Source organism: Carcharodon carcharias, chromosome 2 (genome assembly GCF_017639515.1).
Source record: "Carcharodon carcharias isolate sCarCar2 chromosome 2, sCarCar2.pri, whole genome shotgun sequence".
In the NCBI taxonomy this organism is placed as follows: Eukaryota; Metazoa; Chordata; class Chondrichthyes; order Lamniformes; family Lamnidae; genus Carcharodon; species Carcharodon carcharias.
In genome coordinates this window covers 27306431-27325672 of record NC_054468.1, presented here as the reverse complement: position 1 = coordinate 27325672, position 19242 = coordinate 27306431, and the positions used below count along the sequence as shown (strand labels likewise).

The 19242-nt window shown below is 44.8% G+C and overlaps 1 protein-coding gene across 1 annotated transcript in view; it reads left to right on the top strand.

Moving 5' to 3' along the window:
• Nucleotides 1–14754: 14754 nt before the first annotated feature.
• Nucleotides 14755–19242, top strand: part of LOC121287103 (monocarboxylate transporter 14-like) — a 49386-nt gene continuing 44898 nt past the window's right edge. Inside the window, exon 1 of the mRNA XM_041204651.1 lies at nucleotides 14755–15016. Within this exon, the coding sequence (XP_041060585.1) occupies nucleotides 14755–15016 (262 nt within the window). The remainder of the gene's footprint in view (nucleotides 15017–19242) is intronic.

Here is a 19242-nt window from a genome sequence, read left to right as displayed (position 1 = left end):
ATATATATTGCCCCTTCGCTCTTACTGAATAATGAAAGGCAATGTTTATTTTTGTACCAGTCTGAATTGTGGGGTTGGCAGCCTCCTGTTGCATAAGGTGATGGTTTGTGTCTTAGTGGCCGACTCTGTGTTAAATATATCCTGGTGAGGCTCAGGAGCCCCGCTCTGACATGGCAGTCTCTGCAGCATTTGTTGCAGCTGAAAACAGTGGACTGAAAAGATACATGATTCACTGGTCTCTGTTTCCTCTGGGGTCTCTTCTCAGACAGCTGAGCTTTTCATTTCTGCCCACTGTTGTAAAGGTTATTTGGTGTTTCACAAAGAGGTCTGGAGGCTTGTCATAAACCATTTATAAGCCCTTACTCTGCCACACACCCTTATTGTACACTCACCTCTTCCAATGCCCCTCCAGTCAGCCTTCAGAGGTCACAGCTGTCAGCAACTGTCTCCCAATTCTCAGTGTCAATATCCACCGTCTTCATATCCTAGAAGTGGAGATATGGATGCCCAGAAGGTCATGACCCAGTGGGCAGTTCACCATGCAGAAGGACTCTAGCCACTCGGCTATCATCCATCCAATGAACATGGCTGAGCCAGCGCAGACATTGTTGGTTTAGCAATGAGTGTATGGAATTAGCATGCTGCAGGACCTCTGAGTTGAGGACCTGGTCCTGTCAAGAGATGCTGAGTATACGTCCGAGATAGTGAAGGTGAAAAATGTTCAGGCTTTTCTCCTGCCTAGCATATGTTGTCCAGGTCTCACAGTAGAGGAGTGCACTGAGGATGGAGGCTTGGTAGACTTACAGTTTGGTGTTCTCAGTTGGGTTGCTGTTATTCCATTCTCTTACTCAGCTTGTACATAAGCACTGAAGCTTTTGCAATGCGTGATTTGATTTCAGCATCAAATGACAGAGTGCTGGTGATTGTCAAACCTGGGTATGTGAAGCTATCAACAATGTCCAGCATCACACTGTCTATCTCCAGATATGGCAATATCCTGGACCATGACATTAGTCTTCCTGATGCTGATGCATATGATAGCAGCAAAGAGAAGAATATGCCAAAGAGTTTCAGTGCTAGAACACAAACCTGTTTGACCCACTATGGATCTGTAAGAGTTCCAATGTTGCACCATTATAACTGACCTTACTCATTATGTTGTCATGGAAAGAGGAGACCACATTGTGGAGCTTTGGTGGGCAGCCAATTTTCTCCAGCAGCTCAAATCGACTGCCTCTATTTTTTGTTTTCATTTCAGATTTCCAGAATTTGCAATACGCTGTAAAGCCTCCAATCTGGAATGCTTGGGACCAAGTCATTTCTGGATTTCAGGATTTTTCTGGATTATAGAATGACATTAGAAGGCCTAATCAAAAGTGTGTGAGCCAGAAAACACCATAGATAAAGTTTAAATATTTACCTTAAATATAAAACATTGATAAAACATTAAAAAAACAGTAATAGAAATGGTTTCACTTATCCAAATACTGTATGTTCCATGATTCTGCTCCCAAAATGATGCCAGTGATGTCGAGGGAACTGCTTGAGCCTTCTCAAAATATTTCCAGACAACTGGTGTTTCCAAACAATAGATTGTCTTGGTTATGTTACAGGGCTAGTACCCCTGGTATTAATGTTCAGAGATTGCGAGATCAAATTCCATTTTGGTAGTTTGAAAATTTGAACTCCTCCGTTTAAGCAAAACAAAAAAATCTATGGGCAGAATTTTACAGCCCAGTTTCGGTGGGGGCGGGGCCATAAAATGCAGAGAGACATTCTAAACTTCATTGGCTACGGCAGGAACCTAAAATCCTGCTGCCGTAAAATTTCGCCCTATCAGTTTGTTGTAAAAGCCTGGTAAAAGAACTGGTTCACTTATGTCCTTTAGGAGCCTAGATAGAGTGGATGGAAAGGACCTATTTACTTTAGCAGAGAGGTTAGTGACTAGGGGGAATAGACTTAAAGCGATTGGTAGAAAGATTAAGGGGGAGATGAGGAAAGATTCTTTCACCCAGTGGGTTGTGGGGTCTGGAACTCACTGCCTGAAAGGGTGATAGAGGCAGAAACCTTCAACTCATTTAAAAGGTGTCTGGATATGCACCTCAAGTGCCGTAATCTGCAGGGCTGGAAAGTGGGAGCTGGGTGGCTCGCTTTTCACCTGGCTCAGACACAGTGGGCCAGGTGGCCTCTTTCTGTGCTCTAAACTTTCTATGGTTCTATGATTTTCAGACTGTATTTTACTTTCCTTTAAACCCTGCTTGTGTAGTGATGTTTATTCATTTATTTGGGCTTGCAATTCACAATAAATTGGCATGCCTCATTGAGCACATTGATTTATTTGCATGATGGTTTGTGTCGGTGATCGTCCAAGTTGTTAGGCTGTTGAATTAGATGTAAGCAGTGAGTTTTTACACAAGTTTAGTTACCTTGCTCTCTCACTGTCACACAATTTTAATGCTCTTCTTGCCAATGGCCTCATCTCATCAGCATCAGCCAAAACGTTTAAAAACAGGGTAAGCCTGGCAGGGAAACTCACTGGAACATCACGAGGGAAGCACAGACAGAAAACTTTGCATCACAGCAGTGGCTCTAGTCCACACTGCTGCAGAATATTGCTGTGCCTTATGGTCCTTACAGCTATCACACAAAAAATTTTGGATGCCATCATGAAAACAGTGTGAGGGATTCTTAAGTCCACTCCAGCCTAGTGGCTCCCATTGGCATCCCAGATTGCACCCTCTCCCCGCCCACCTGCCATTCCCCACGATGCCATCATGCCCTGTGTGATGGAAAAAAGTCACGAGAACATCAACTTCCCATTGACAAAGACTTGAAAAATCCACCAAGAAAACACGTAAGATCATTTGGCCAATCTGGGAAATAGCATTTAATATTCATAGAGATAAAAACAAAAAAACTGCGGATGCTGGAAATCCAAAACAAAAACAGAATTACCTGGAAAAACTCAGCAGGTCTGGCAGCATCGGCGGAGAAGAAAAGAGTTGACGTTTCGAGTCCTCATGACCCTTCGACGGTCGAAGGGTCATGAGGACTCAAAACGTCAACTCTTTTCTTCTCCGCCGATGCTGCCAGACCTGCTGAGTTTTTCCAGGTAATTCTGTTTTTGTTTTTAATATTCATATGCTGGTATCAACCGACTATCCAGGTGGATGGAACCTTGGGACACATGCTGCATAAAAAACCAACACCTCATTACTGACCCAACAGCAGAGGTCCCTGTAAAGGGATAACATCAGTACCAATGTAACTACGATGCAATGTCACATGATTAAGTAACTCAGATCTGGAGGGAAGCATGAGTACAACATCATGTAGACTTACTGAGATGTATATAGATCTGTAAATAAACAAAAATGATTTTCCTGAGTTACAGACTAAAGTGGCCTTCTTAAAGAAACCCCACCTAGTCCCCAAACCCAAGACAAAACATGGTGGCAGTGGACAGAGCATAAAAGACCCAGAAAAACTCCAGTTGAAGACTCCAGAGCTGTAAGGCCTACAAATCCTTTTAAAAAAAAGACAAGAAGAAGAAAGATTGAAGCCTCAGCTGAAAATGGAGCATCGTGGGTGTAGCAGATGCAAGCTGACACACTCACCTGGAGTGCAGACAGCAAAGAGCAAAGATCACAATTTACAAGTCAAACTACCAAAGCAGCAACAGATCCAGAGTTTAGGACAAGCATGGAGTCTACATTGCCACTCCCAGAACCTCTCCGAAGTGCGGAAGGCTCACAACAGGCTCAACACTGGGACAATTGGAGGACAAGATTCTCCAGATACAGAACAGCTTCAGGTTCTCATAAGAAGGAACAAAAGGATCAGATCAGTACTTTACTCTATGCAGTAAGGGGCTGTTGCAAATAACACAAAGGAAAGATAGGGTGTCAATGAGGCTTCAAGCTCCTATGATGAAGTCCTCCAGGCATTCGATGCATACATCAGTGTTCAAACAAATTTGATCATTCAGTCAGCAAAATTTAATAAGAGGAAATAAAAACTGGGTGAATGCATAGATTAATTCATAAATGACTTGTACTGGTTCATGGAGAATTGTGACTACGGGATCCTCAGAAATGAATTAATACACAATTGTAATATCACTGGGGTCTTAGATGAAACATTATCAGATCCCTTACAAGTGAGAGAAGATTTAACTCTCACAAAGGCAGTAAAATAGTGTGACAGACTGAGCTTAGGAAGCTAAACAGAGTGGTTTCTCATGGGGAACGTAATTACCCTTGGGAAAAAAATGAGTGAAGCCATTAAGTTTGTTGGATAAAAAAAGAGAAAGCGCATTGAAGCAAAAGCCCACAAAATCAGAAAAAGGCGCACCAACCACCACCTTGAGAAGCCCTCGGTATGGCAAGAAAACCCTGCACAAGCAGGAAAAATGCCCAACAGGTGGAGCACAGTGCCACAACTGTGGAAAGTTAGAACATTTTAAAATTGTCTGCCAATGTAAAATACAAGTATCTCCCAGGAAGAAAGAGAAAGGAATAAGGCCAAGTCGAATTCAGGAAGTGGAAGAGCCACAGAAAAAACAAATAACATTCCTAGGAGAAGTTAACGAAACAGAAAATAATTACTGGAGCATTAAATTAGAAGTTGATGGTCACCCCACCGAATTCAAGCTTGATGCTGGCACAGGTGTTTCAGTATTACCTGGAGAAGTAAAGTGGCTTAAAATATCACATTCCAGCCATTCTCCATCCAGTTGCAAGGTCCAGGAGGGACTACATTGAAAGTAATAGATCACTTGACAAGATAAAGTTACAAGGAAAAAGAAATTATTGAATCCCTGTATGTTATACTGAACCAGGAGTCATCATTATTGAGCTGAAAAGCATGCTTGCAGTTGAGGCTAATTTACAAGGTTGATGGAATTGCTGATGAGCTGTCCAGTAATGTATTCAGAAAGGAATTTCCATCCCAATTTTCAGGCTTAGGGAAGCTGAAAACAGAATCTCATGTAACCCTAAGGGCAGATGCTAAGCCTTAATGTCTCTTCAAAGCAAGGAAGGTCCCTCACCCACTTTTAGACAAAGTCAAGAGCAAGATTTAACACGTGTTACAACAAGGAGTTATCTCTCCAGTAACCATACCGACGAAGCGGTGTTCTGGAATGGTCACAGTAACAAAGCTCAATCGTTCAATTAGAGTCTATGTGGACTTGACTCAGTAGAGCGTGAGATCCGCCCACTGGTATCAGCGAATGAAAGTCTTGCTAAATTAGCAAAAAGCACTCTCTTCACAAAATTTGATGCTAACAATGGCTTTTGGCAGCTGCCTCTGAACAAAGAATCCAGATTGCTCACAACGTTTATCACCCCATTTGATCCTTGTTGTTTTAACAGGTTACCATTTGGAATTGTTTCTGCACCCGAGTTATTCCAAAGAATGATGTCACAGATTCTGGAAGGCATAGAAGGAGTAATATGCCATATGGCTGACATTCTCACGGTTCATTGAGGGAGGAACATGACATTGAGGGTGAACACTCCTCAAAGTTTCACAAGACACAGGTTTGACATTAAATGACAAATGTGAATTTGCAACGCTGATGAGAAAATTCTTAGGCCACATTGTACAAGCTTTGGGAATTACTGACGACCTGCAGAAAGCCAAGGTGATTAGAGGATTCTCACAATCTAAAAACATCACAGAATTACAAAGATTCCTTGGGATGGTCAATTGAGTAGGCAAGTTCCTACCAAACTTGACAAAAATCAAGGAGCCGTTACGACAGCTATTGAAACAAGGTCAACAATGATGCTAAAATGTGGACCAACAGAAAGCATTTGACAAGATCAAAAATCTCCTAATTTCACCAGAAATTCTAACTCACTACGATCCAGAGTTGCCAACAATTGTAGTTGCAGATGCCTGATCTTCAGGCTTGGGTGTAGTGTTGTTTCAAGTTCAAAAAGATGGACAAAGAAGACCAATTTATTGCACTTCAAAATCTCTCTCGAATTCAGAGAAAGGCATGCAACCATTGAAAAAGAAGCATTAGCAGCTACATGGCCTGCAAGAAGCTCTCTGATTATGTCATGGGATTAAGTTTAAAATTGAAACTGATCATAGACCTTTGGTTACTCTTCTTAACCTAAAGGAAATTGCAAAATGCCACATAGAATTCAACATTTTAGACTGAGATTCATGAGGCATGATTCAGTTACTGAGTATGTTCACGGGAAGTACCAGGCAATAGCAGATGCATTATCAAGAATACCAGTGGAAGGTGTCAAACTGGAAGATTTAAATTTTATTGATGAAGTGGAAGCATATACTTTGCTCTTTACTAAACACTTAGCAACCAAAGAAAAGATATTACAAGAGGTTAAGCAAGAACAACAGCAGGATGACAAATGCATCCAAATAAAAGAGCATTGCCAGAATGGATGGTCAGATTATAGTCCTAGCAACCCAGTACATTGCCAATACTTCAAGCATAGAAAACATCTTAGAACCATTGGTGATTTCTTAGTTTTAAACAACAGATTAATCATCCCTAGAACACTTCAACTCAAAGTTCTTCACAAAATCCATCAAGGTCAAATGAGGAAAGCGAAATGCTGAGCAAGAGCCAGCAGTCAACCTGGTGGCCTGGCATCCGTCATTCCACTGAAGAGTTAGTCACGAATTGCCTTACAAAGCAGTGAATAGCCAACAGCAGAGTGAACCTCTGGCACTCTCCACTTTTCCTTTGAGATCATGGCAGTGTCTGGGAATGGATTTAATGGATTTGTTTAAGTTTAAAGGCAAAGTTTTCATCATTGTCATTGACAATTCTAGATGGTTTGAAGTGAATAGACGGCATAGCATTACAGCCAAAGCAGTCATTACATCACTAAAAAGAATCTTTGAACACATGTCATCCCGGACATTATGTTAACAAACAAGTTTTCTAATGAACTGTTCCACAACTTTGCACAGGAATTATGGTTTCATGCAGGCGACTAGTTCGCCTAGATAGGCACAGAGCACTTGAGACTTGAAAGTGCTACAGCCCGGGGGAGAACGTGGATATGAGACCAACAGAAAGAATGCATAGTAATAGAAAGAGCTCCACAGCCGAGATCTTATCGAATTGAAAGAAAATATAAGGAGGAACCGAAAGCTTTGTTATCATTGGGAAGGAAACCAATGGAATCTTGGATTTAGTATCCAGATCCAGTTGGAGACAAGGAAATAGAAACAAGTCGAAACTCTACAGTCACTCAGGTGGACTCACTCCAGTCAAACGACGAGAGAGTGTAGTTCATCCTCAACCTTGAAGTGAAATTAGCACCAGATCAGGGAGACTCGCCAAGGCACTAAAAGACTACTAACCCTTTGAAGTCTGAGACTTTGGGAGGAGAAGTAGGAGGATGTATATAGTTTGGATAAAGACTTGGGGGAGATGTAGAGTAAAAGGTTAACATCAGGAGCACCTCAACATGAAACAGTCCCTGTCTTCAACCTCCCTTGAAGTCAATGACAGCACTCAACCAAATCTGCACTTGGCATGGAGGATGTAGCCACCTACTCCACAAGTGGAGGATGAGGGATGACCCAAAATGTGATTTTGGCCATGAGTCTCAGATCATGGAACACATTACATCAACCAATCCCCAAGACCTGTTTTAGGAGGCACATTTCTCCACTCAACGCCTCAGTACAACATTGATTGGACTGCCAAACTTAACAACCCAATACCAACTTTCCCATCATACAACAGTAGTAATTGTAATGCTATGTAAATTTATTGCTATATTTTAAATTGGTTAGCATCTTATTTAAAATAGCATAGACAGAAATCTATTTAGGTTGTTAACAGACACACTAAGAAGAAAACCCAGTGGTTTATAAACAGCAAATCTATGATCCCAGGACCACCTGGGTTCATATCTTAATCTCACTATTGGCCATAGCCAGGGATTAAGTCTGGATTATTCAAATGGTCAGAGGCAAGAAGAAGCAATAAACTACTGTGATGAGAAGTGTATATTTTTATATCTTTGTGGTTATGTCACCTCTATAGAAAGCTATGGGTGTGTGTGTGTTACCAAAGACAGGTTGTCTGTGATGAAAAGTTAGAGGTGTTAGGTTTGTATATTTGTAATGAGAGGTTATGGTAGGTTAGAGTTACAAGTAAATAGGTTGGATCTGAAATTTACATTTTGAGATAAGTAGGGGAATTGGTTTCCAGCTGTTGAATTTCAAAAGGGAGTCCAGAGGTGACAGGGGACATTTCCAACTTGCAGGGGTTCCATGAGTAAAAAGGGGAAGGTATGTTAAATTTTATGACCCAACAGTAGAAGCAAAATAGAAAACATGAAATATTTTTTACATTTGGAGAAGTTGAGTTTCAAAGAGATGTTTGAGGACAAAGGAACCTAAGATGAAAGGGGGGAAAGATATTTAAGGAAAAAGTTGTTTAAATGTAGAGAGTTGCTGTGGAGGAATGCCCACTGAAGACAGTTCCTGTGTGCTGGAGTGCTGAAAAGCTGTGAAAGATTTAAATTTTTTTTTTTGCAAAAATATACTTTATTCATAAATCTTCAAAAACATTTCGAACCATTTCAAAATCACCATCACAAAAATACAATCAGGTTCAACTTTTACAACATGAATCAAAAGGTGTATCAGTACAAACAATGAACATTAGAATCATTGGCAGACATTCATTTTAAGCTGTACAGCCTGAGGGGCTTTTTACAGTTCCCAGCCCCTCAGTGCATTGTGGCAGAAAGGTCTTAGACAGCGACCCTTCCCCATTGCGCCTTTGTGGCGGCTGCCCCAAGCTTAACTGTGTCCCTCAGCACGTAGTCCTGGACCTTGGAATGTGTCAGTCTGCAACACTCGGTCAGGGACAACTCTTTGCACTGGAAAACCAACAAGTTTTGGGCACACCAAAGAGCGTCTTTCACCGAGTTGATGATCCTCCAGCTGCAGTTGATATTTATCTCGGTGTGTGTCCCTGGGAACAGCCCGTAGAGCACAGTGTCCTGTGTCACAGAACTGCTCGGGATGAACCTCGACAGAAACCACTGCATCTCTCTCCAGACCTTCTTCGCAAAGACACAATCTACAAGAAGGTGAACAACAGTCTCTTCCCTACCACAGCCACCTCGAGGGCAATGTGCAGAGTGGATGAGACTCCTGGCATGTAGGAAGGATCTTACAGGGAGGGCCTTTCTCACCACCAGCCAAGCTACGTCTTGGTGCTTGTTGGTAAGTTCTGGCGATGAGGCATTCTGCCAAATGACTTTGTCAGTCTGCTCAGGGAACCATCCCACAGGATCCACCCTCTCCTTTTCCCTCAGGGCCTTTAAGACGTTACGTGCCGACCACTGCCTGATGGACTTGTGGTCAAAGGTGTTTCTCTGCATAAGTTTTCCCACAAGGGACAGGTGGTACGGCAAGGTCCAACTACTTGGAGCGTTCCGCGGCAGCGTGGCCAGACATATCCTTCGTAACACTGGGGACAGGTGGAACCTCAGCATGTAGTGACACTTGGTGTTTGCATACTGAGGGTCAATGCACTGCTTGATGCAGCCGCACATAAAGGTGGCCATCAGTATGAGGGCGATGTTGGGCACATTTTTTCCCCCTTTATCTAGAGGCTTGTACATCGCGCCCCTGTGGACACGATCCATTTTCGACCTCCAGATAAAGCGGAAGATGGCTCGGGTGATCGCCACCACACAGGAGTGTGGAATGGGCCAGACCTGCGCCACGTACAGCAACAGCGAGAGTGCCTCACACCTGATGACCAGGTTCTTACCCGCAATGGAGAGGGAGCGTCGCTCCCACATGCCCAGTTTCCTTTTCACCATAGACACTCGCTCCTTCCAGTTTCTAACGCATGCCCTGGTCCCTCCAAACCATATCACTGCACCTTCAGTCCGTCAGCCCTGACAGTGAAGGGGACAAATGATCGGTCAGCCCAGTTCCCAAAGAACATGGCCTCGCTCTTCCCACGATTTACCTTGGCTCCCGAGGCCAGTTCGAACTGGTCGCAGATGTGGATAATTCTGTGCACCGACAGCGGATCAGAGCAGAAGATGGCGACATCGTCTATGTACAGGGAGACTTTGATCTGAGTGCCTCCACTACCTGGGATCGTCACTCCTCTTATGCCCGGATCCTTCCTGATGGACTCAGCAAAGGGTTCTATGCAACACACGAAAAGAACAGGCGAGAGAGGGCAGCCCTGCCTGACTCCAGATTTAATCGGAAAGCTATCTGATTCCCACCCATTGATTGAGACTGCACTACTGATGTTAGTGTAGAGCAGTTGGATCCAATTGCGAATTCCCTCCCCAAACCCCATTTTGGAGAGCACATCCACCATGTAGGTGTGCGATATTCTGTCAAAGGCCTTCTCCTGATCCAGGCTGATGAGGCAGGTATCCACACCCCCTGTCCTGTACATAGGCAATCGTATCCCTGAGCAGCACGAGGCTGTCAGAGACCTTCCTGCCCGGCACAGTGCAGGTCTGGTCAGGGTGAATCACCAATTCCAGAGCGGATTTGACCCCATTGGCGATGACCTTGGACAGAATTTTATAGTCCACATTCAACAGTGAAATGGGTCGCCAATTTCTAATTTCCTCCCTTTCCCCCTTGTGCTTGTAGATGAGGGTGATAATGCCTTTCCTCATGGATTCTGACATACTGCCGGCCAGGAGCATACTGTCGTACACTTCTAGCAGGTCTGGGCCGATCCAGTCCCACAGAGCCGAATACAACTCCGCTGGCAAGCCGTCGCTTCCAGGAGTTTTACTCTTCTCGAAGGACTCAAGGGCCTCAGTCAGTTCGTCAGGAGTTAGCGCTTTGTCCAGACTCTCCCGTGTACTGTCATCTAAGACCTCCGTGATAGAGGACAGGAAGGACTGGGAGGCCATGCTGTCTGTGGGCTTCACGTCATACAATCCGGCATAGAAGGATTTGCTAATCCTCAAAATGTCAGATTGCAATGACTTAACGGAGCCGTCTTCTTCCTTCAGGCTGCTGATCACAGAGCTCTCTCTGTGTACCTTTTGGAAGAAGAAACGTGAGCACGTCTCATCCTGCTCTACAGAGCGGACTCTGGAACGGAAGATGATCTTGGAGGCCTCCGAGGCAAAGAGCGAGGCTTGCTGTCTCTTGGAGTTCCTCCTTGATATCGACCCCCATCGACTGCAGCCGGAGCAGATTCTGCATGTTTTCCTGGAGTCGGGACATTTCCCTCTGTTCCTTTCTAGCTTTCTGGGTGCCTTTGAGGACGAAAAACCTCTTGATGTTTCCCTTGATCGCTTCCCACCAGTGTGTCAGGGACTCAAAGAGGGGTTTCATGGTTCTCCAACCTTTGTAATCCTTCTTGAGCTCCTCAATGTTCTCTGGGGTCAGCAGTTGCACGTTTAGCTTCCATGCCCCCCTGCCAACCCTCTGGTCCTTCTCTAAGTGACAGTCAGCCAGTAGGAGGCAGTGGTCAGAGAAGAACACCGGCTTGATGTCGGTGGATCTGACTGCGAATGCACGGGACACAAACAGGAAATCTATCCTGGAACAGATGGACCCGTCAGACTGCGACCAGGTGTATCTACGCTGCGCTCCATCTGCAGGGTTGCTGAAGACGTCGTGCAGCTTGGCATCCTTTACTGTTTCCATCAGGGATCTGGATGTAGCGTCCAATCTGCTGTCGGCCCTGCTGGATCGTCCAGCCGCATCGATGATGCAGTTGAAGTCACCGCCCAGAATGACCGGCCTGGAGGTTGCCAGCAGCAGTGGGAGCTGCTGAAAAACCTCCAGCCGCTCAGCCCCTTGTGACGGGGCGTAGACGTTAATTAAACGGAGTGGAGCATTCTTATACATTACGTCTGCTACTAGGAGGCGCCCGCCCACCACCCCCTTAACCTGGGAGACGGTGAAGCTGCCTCCCCGCAGCAGAATCCCCAGGCTGGAGGAACGAGAGTCGTTTCCTCCCGACCAGATCGATGGCCCATGGGACCACCATCGTGACCATTGCCTGTAGGAGCTGAGGTGCGGTATCGCACACTCCTGCAGAAACAACAGGTCAGCTTTGACCTTGGCAAGGTAGTCCAAGGTCGCAACACATCGTGTAGTAGATTTAATGCTACGCACATTTATGGATACAATCTTTACACCCATTTTAAAGCAGTTAGTCGCTTACCAAACCTGTTGTCTCTGAGAGTTCCTTCATGCCCGTGGTGTGCTCAAATTGCTTCACTTGGGATGGGCTGAGGAAAGCGTCCTGAACCTCCCCATTGGAGATGTTCTGCTCGGGTGGCATCTGGGGGTCCGTGCAGAGAGCGGGGTTTGAAATGTCCTCTGTTGGAGAAGCTTCTCCAATCCTTTCCCTCTCTGGGGCATTGCTGCTCCCAGCTTCCCAGAGCTGGGGTGCACTGAGCGCCTCACTGCTCCCAGATTGCTGGGGTTGTGGTGCATTGGCCTCTTTGGGTTGTGAGCCAAGTTGGGGTGCGCTGGTCTCTTCATTGTCTCCAATGTTCTGGAGCTTGGGTGACTCGTCCTCCGACTCCCTAGCGTTTTGCCGCTTCTTCTGTTGGCGCCGCCCTGGCACTTCTTCGTCCGAAGAGCTGCTGCTCTTGTTATCCGTGTCGGATAGGAGACGCCTCTTGAGTCTTGTCTGGGAAGTGGCTTGGTTTCTTTTTAGCCCCTTCTTCCTTTTGGCTCTCTTCACCAGCTGCCACTCCCCCTGCTGCCTCCTCCTCCTCCGTTGATTCGCTCTCCTGAGGAGTGGGTGGTTCCGGGGGCAGTGCTGTTGATTGGCTGTCTCCTGCCTCAGTTTTTTCCTCCACCTTGTCTCTCTCTGTGTCCTCCTTTGTCCCGATGTTTTCCCTGGGGGCCTTGGTGGTTGGTGTGACACGAGCCATTTCTTCTGCTTCCCCCTTGTTGGCTTTAGCTGCCTGTGCATAAGTACGGCAACGTTTGGGGCAGGTCTTGTAGTGGTGACTTGCCTCGCCACGCAGGTTGCAGCACTTAGCCTGTTTATAATCTTTTGACTGGTGCCCTTCCTTTTTGCAGTTCTTGCAGAGGACAGCACTGCAATTGGCCGCCACATGACCAGACTTGCCGCATGAGCGACAAAGTTTGGGTTGCCCAGCGTAGACAAGGTAACCACGGCTTCCCCCGATAGCGAATCTGGAAGGGGGGTGGAAAACGGCTCCCTTACCGTCGGTCTTGAGCGTTACCTTAACCTGGCGTTTACATGTCCAGATCCCCAAATTATCTTTAACTTCAGTTCAGCTCCCAACCTTATCGAAGTACCTGGTAAGGAAGGTGAGCACGTCAGCAACAGGGACGTAGGGGTTGTACAGATGCACCGTCGCAACCCGTTCACGATGCAATGGTAGAACAAAGAGCGGCTCCGCCGTCAGGATCTTCATTTCTGGCAGGTCTTTCTTTTCCTCAAACATCTTCAGGAGTTTGACACAAGCTGCCACATGCTTGAAGGTCACATCAAAGAAACCAGCGCTGGGGAAATCCTGAAGACAGTAGATATCCGCAGTCTCAAAACCACACAGCTTGAATAGGATCCTCTTTGTGAAGAAGGTCCTATCCATTCCTGTTCCTTGCTCGCTACCCTTCACCATGACTCGGATGGTGTTAGGTACCCCATGGTAAGGGGTTTGACTGGTTATAGCCATTGCTCTTTCCCTGGCAGAAACGCGATGAAGGTCTCTCCCCTGCCAGGTAAGTAAAAAATGAAAGATTTAAATTGATGAAAGCAACTTAGTACTAAGCCAGGAAAGTCTTGTTTTAGGAAACAATTTTTTTCTGACCTTCCTTTTGGAATTCCACATCAGAGTGGAAGTGTCTGAAAAGTTGTGAGATGTACCTTTATTAAAATGACAATTCCTTGATTTGGGTAATATGTACTGGATTTTATGGTTAAAAATCTCAAAGGGATTGCTGCCAAAAAGGTAGTTCAATTGTGTACTTTTAACCAAGCATGTGTTTTGGGGGATTGCTCAGTAAGTCTATTTTAACTGTGTAACTTTGTATCTTGTGTGCTTAAGATTTTTTTCTTTTTAATGAATCCTTTAATTTTTAGAATTCTCTAGGTGTTACTGGAGTTCTATGCTTTTGCGGTCAGTAGCTCTTCCATCTTGTTTTCATAATTTTAAAAAAGTTTATGATCAGCAAGGTAGACTTCACTCTGGTATATCTGGCTTGCTTAGCAGTAACATCAGCTGTGGTCATAATACAACAAAACAAAAAAAAAATGTGAATTACCAAATTCATTCAATTCCTGTGAATGCCAGTTCATTCAAAAAGACTGAAGTCAGGACTTTTATGCACTTGAGAAGATAGAAAATGACAAATATTGTTGGTTATAGGTAAATAACCTGCACCTAATGATTGTTTCTTAAACTGCATGAGTGCAGAGGAGCCCTGAGGCAAGTTTCTGAAATAAGTTGAATAGACAGAGATGCCAATTTCAAATTATAGATAGATTTGAGTACATCAATTTGCTAATTTGAATATCATAGTTAATTATTTCACTCAATGAATCGAGGGAAACATAAAGCAGGAAAATTGAAATAACAATTAATTAAGTGACAGTGGAGCGATGCTCATTTCAAAGATGAAATCTAATTTTGGTAAATGAAAAGTGAAGGGATGGGATTACCTGAAATGGAAAATTCTTGTTAACAGTAAAAAGTATTATGACCAACTATTTCCTATTATTCTTCCAGATTCTCTTCAGCTTCGAATGCCGAGATGGCAACTGGAGGTGGAAACATTGAATACCAGTCAGAAGATAGTGCTAGACCCAGAAGTGAAAAGCAAATAACAAATCCAAACACAGACAGGGGTTGGGCCTGGATGGTGGTTCTGGCATCTTTCATCATGCACGTACTTGTTATGGGATCACAGATGGCCCTGGGGATACTTTATGTTGAATGGCTTGAGGAGTTTAATCAAAGTCGTGGATTGACATCATGGATTGGATCCTTGGCAATGGGCATATCACTTATTGTTGGTAGGTTTGTCATTTATTACTGTAATGTTTTGTTGAAAAGAGAAGGATGTTCTTTATTATATTGCTTTGCATTAGCTTTACTTCTGAAAATATCTCTCTATATATCTTGATACTATAATGTGCCACCTAACAATGATCCATTTGGGAGGAATTACAATGGAAAAGTTATTTTCTATTGGACAGGGCCCAAGAACGGGCTCTCAGTGGGTGATTAACCAGCACCTGTGCAATGTGATGTGGGCAGCTCACCAACCTTCGTGCTGTCTGCTAATTACTAGGATTGTAGCATGCATCCAGCAATAAATGTGCTATTGACTGGCTACATGCTTCAACAGGGTGTCCAAAAGCATGAGGATCTAGCATGAATTAAAGCAAGCCTGCACTACTTAAGGTCAGCCTGTATCTATTAAACGGGAGATTCATCGTTGTGAAAGTCATTGTACAAGTAAATTTCATGGAAAAACACTAAGGATGGAATCATCCCAGATTTGCACTAAGTGCGGTAGCGGGCGGGAAAAACAATACTTTACCCACCGGCCACAAGGACGGCTTTTCACGGCATATTGTCCCAAAACCGCAGCATTAATTGCGCATTCCCAGGATAGATGCCATTTCGATGGTGGGTGGGCTCCAATTCGCCTGCCATGACATCACCTCGCTGCTTCATCACTCTAAGCACCATATTTAAAGCACAGCTGCGTTCAATGCATCCAGCCCAGGAGGGCAGCAAAGAAGACATGACCCCAAAAGGCAAGAAAATTGCAGTCCCCGAGTGTTTTTTGGATGCCATGGAGGCCTGCTGTGATGTCCTCTGCCCCCACTCTGGCTGCAGGAGGGGCAGCAACATTACCACCCCAGCTTGGCAGGTGATGGCAGTGATGATTAGTGCCAATGCTGCACAGAAGAGGTTGGTCATCCAATTCAGAAAGGGGACGAATGATCTCATCCGTGCAGCCAGGGTAAAGCAACCATCTCATCACTCTAAACTCACACACTCAAGTCCATTGCACATTCACTGGCATCTCACTCACTGCCAGCTGAAGATGCATCACCACCCATTCTCTCACATGTCCATCTGACCTCATCTCCTCTGGAGGCTGCCTCCTCAGCCATCACCACCTTGAGGCTACTTGCACAGATCAACATGTGCCCCGACGCACACCCTGGGATACCCTCCTTTCTCTTCCCTTGCCTGAGGCCACTTCTCCCCCTTCCCCAAGCAAGCCCCAGCCCTGCAGCCATTGAAAGTCACCCACATATGGCTAATCTGGTAGGTAGAGACCTGCCCGTGAACCTCCCAAAAAATGATGTGGTGCTGTCTGTGAAGCCTGGCGCTGATGACTGTGAGTTTTGACTGAAGCAAGGTATTTATTGCCCATCCCCAATTACCCTTGAGAACTGAATGGCTTGCTAGGTCATTTCAAAGGGTACTTAAAAGTCAATACATTGCTGTGGGTCTGAAATCACGTGGAGGCCAGAGCAGGTAAGGACAGCAGATTTCCTTCCCTAAAGGACATTAGTGAACTAGATGGGTTTTTACAACAATCGACAATGGTTTCGGAGTTATCATTAGACTTTTAATTCCAGGTTTTTTATTGAATTCAAATTTCACAATCTGCCAAGGTGGAATTTAAACCCAGGTCCCCAGATCAATACCCAGAGTATCTGGAGTACTAGTCCAGTGACAATACCACTATGCCACCGAACACGCCTGACGCCAGAAAATCCCGGCCTATATATTCACACGAAATAAGAGCGAACCGACTCCACGGTCCTCTGATGCTGCACTCGAAGTCTTGGAGGAGGAGATACAATGAAGGAGAGAAGCATTGTATCAACAGGGGGACAGAAGGCCCTCCAGACAGTAGGCAGTGGAACTAGGTAGCCATGGAAGTCAATGTCAGGGGTCAAGAGGAACTTGCTTGCAGTGCCACAAGAAGTTCAATGATCTCACAAGAGTGGTCAAGGTCAGTGAACCCATCTTCAAATGCTTTATGAACATATGAATATACAAACATATGATATTGGAGCAGAAGTAGGCCATTCGGCCCCTTGAACCTGCTCCACCATTCAATAAAATCATGGATGATCTGTTTGAGTTTCGAATCCCACATTCCCATCTACCCTCATTAAGTTTTAATTCCCTTGCCTAACTAGAATCTATCTACTTCTACATAAAAGTATTCAATAATCCTGCCTCCACCATCTTCTGATGCAGAGAGTTCCAAAGTTGTACATCTCTCTGAGAGAAAAAATTTCTCCTCATCTATGTCCTAAAAAAGGCAGTCCTTAATTTTCAAACAGTGCCACCTAGTTGTGGACTCTCCCACAAGAGGAAACATCCTTTCCACGTCCACCTTGTCAATGCCATTCAGGATATCTTGTACTTCAATCAAGTCACCCCTCACTCTTCTAAACTCCAGTGGAACAAGGCCAGTCTGTCCGACCTATCCTTAAAAGACAAGCCGCTCATTCCAGATATCAATCTAGTAAACCTCCTCTGAACCTTCTCCAATGCATTTACATCCTTCCTTAACTAAGGAAACCAAAACTGCACACGGTATTCGGGATGTATTCTCATCAATGCCTTATATAACTGAAGCATGACATCCTTACAGTTATGTTCAATTCCTCTCATAATAAAGGATAGCATTCCATTAGCCTTCTTAATTACTTGCTGTACCTGCATACTAATTTTTTGCGACTAATGCACTAGAACACCTAGGGCTGAAATGTTCGCTGAGTGGGCGAGCGCGCACTCACCCCGCTCGAGGCAAAATGATGTGCGATGATGTCGGAAGAGTGTCCCGACGTCATCGCGCACTCACGCGATATTTCATTCGGCCGGCGCGTGCAGGAGTTGGCAGCATGCCTGCCGTCAATTAACAGGCCTATTAAGGCCTTTGGCGGGCAGGTGAAAAGGCCAAGCAGCCTTTGGATTTTTTAGGAAACCTCATCCACGGGCGGGAAGAGGTTTCCAACAGCGATTAAAAATTAGATTAAAAATTTTGAAATTTCATTTATATCAAGTCCCTGCTCATGTGACAGTCACATGAGGGGACATGTTTTTAACATTGGTAAGCTTTTTTAGTTTTGAGTTTATAAATCTTCAGAGTGTCTCAGGGAGCTTTCAGTGCGCACCCAGGTGCATGCGCAAATTTCTGCGCTCGTCGTCCTCCTGCCCCCACCCTGGCAGTGCTCAGCGTTGCAGCTCATGCTTCACACTCGCTGGCCGTTAATTGGCCAGCCAACGGGAAATTGATGTCAGGGCCCGATCGCGGGCTGTGGTCATCTTCATGACCGCTCCCAGGCCTACCCACCCTGCCCACCCGACAAGGTAGAAATCCTGGCCTTAGATCCCTCTGTACCTCAGAATTCTGCTGCCATTCTCCATTTAAGTAATACTCCACTTTGTTACTCTTCCTGCCAAAGTGAACTTTACATTTCCCACATTAAACTCCATCCACCAGATTTTTGCCCACTCACTCAACCTATCTCTATCCGTCTGCAACCTCCTTATGTCATCTTCACAACATACCTATCTTTGTGACACCTGCAAATTTAGCTACCATGCCTCTTCTCCCTTCATTTAAGTCCTTGATATAAATTGTAAAAAGCTGAGGCCCCAGTACAGACCCCTGCGGGACTCCACTCATCACATCCTGCCAATCAGAAATAGACCCATTTATGCCTACTCTTGTTTTCTGCCAACCAGCCAATCTTCTACCCATGCTAATATGTTACCCCCTACACCATAAGCTTTTATTTCCTGCAATAACCTTTGATGTGGGACGTTATGAAATGTCTTCTGGAAATCAAGAACAATATGTCTACAGGGTCCCCTTTATCCACAGTGCATGTTACTCCTTCAAAGAACTCCAATAAATTGGTTAAGCATGATTTCTCTTTCATAAAACCATGCTGACTCATCCTGATTATCTTGAGTTGCTCTAAGTGCCCAGCTATAACCTCCTTAATGATCGATTCTAACACCTTCCCCATGACAGACGTCAGGCTAACTGGCCTATAGTTTCCTCCCTTCTGCCTCCCTCCCTTCTTGAACAGAGAGGTTATATTTGCTATTTTCCAATCTGATGGAACCTTTCCAGAATCTACCAAATTTTGGGAAATTAACACCAATGTATCTATTTTATTTGCCACCTCTTTTAAAATTCTAGGATGAAGTCCACCTGGACTCAGAAATTGTCAGCCCAAGGCTCCATCAA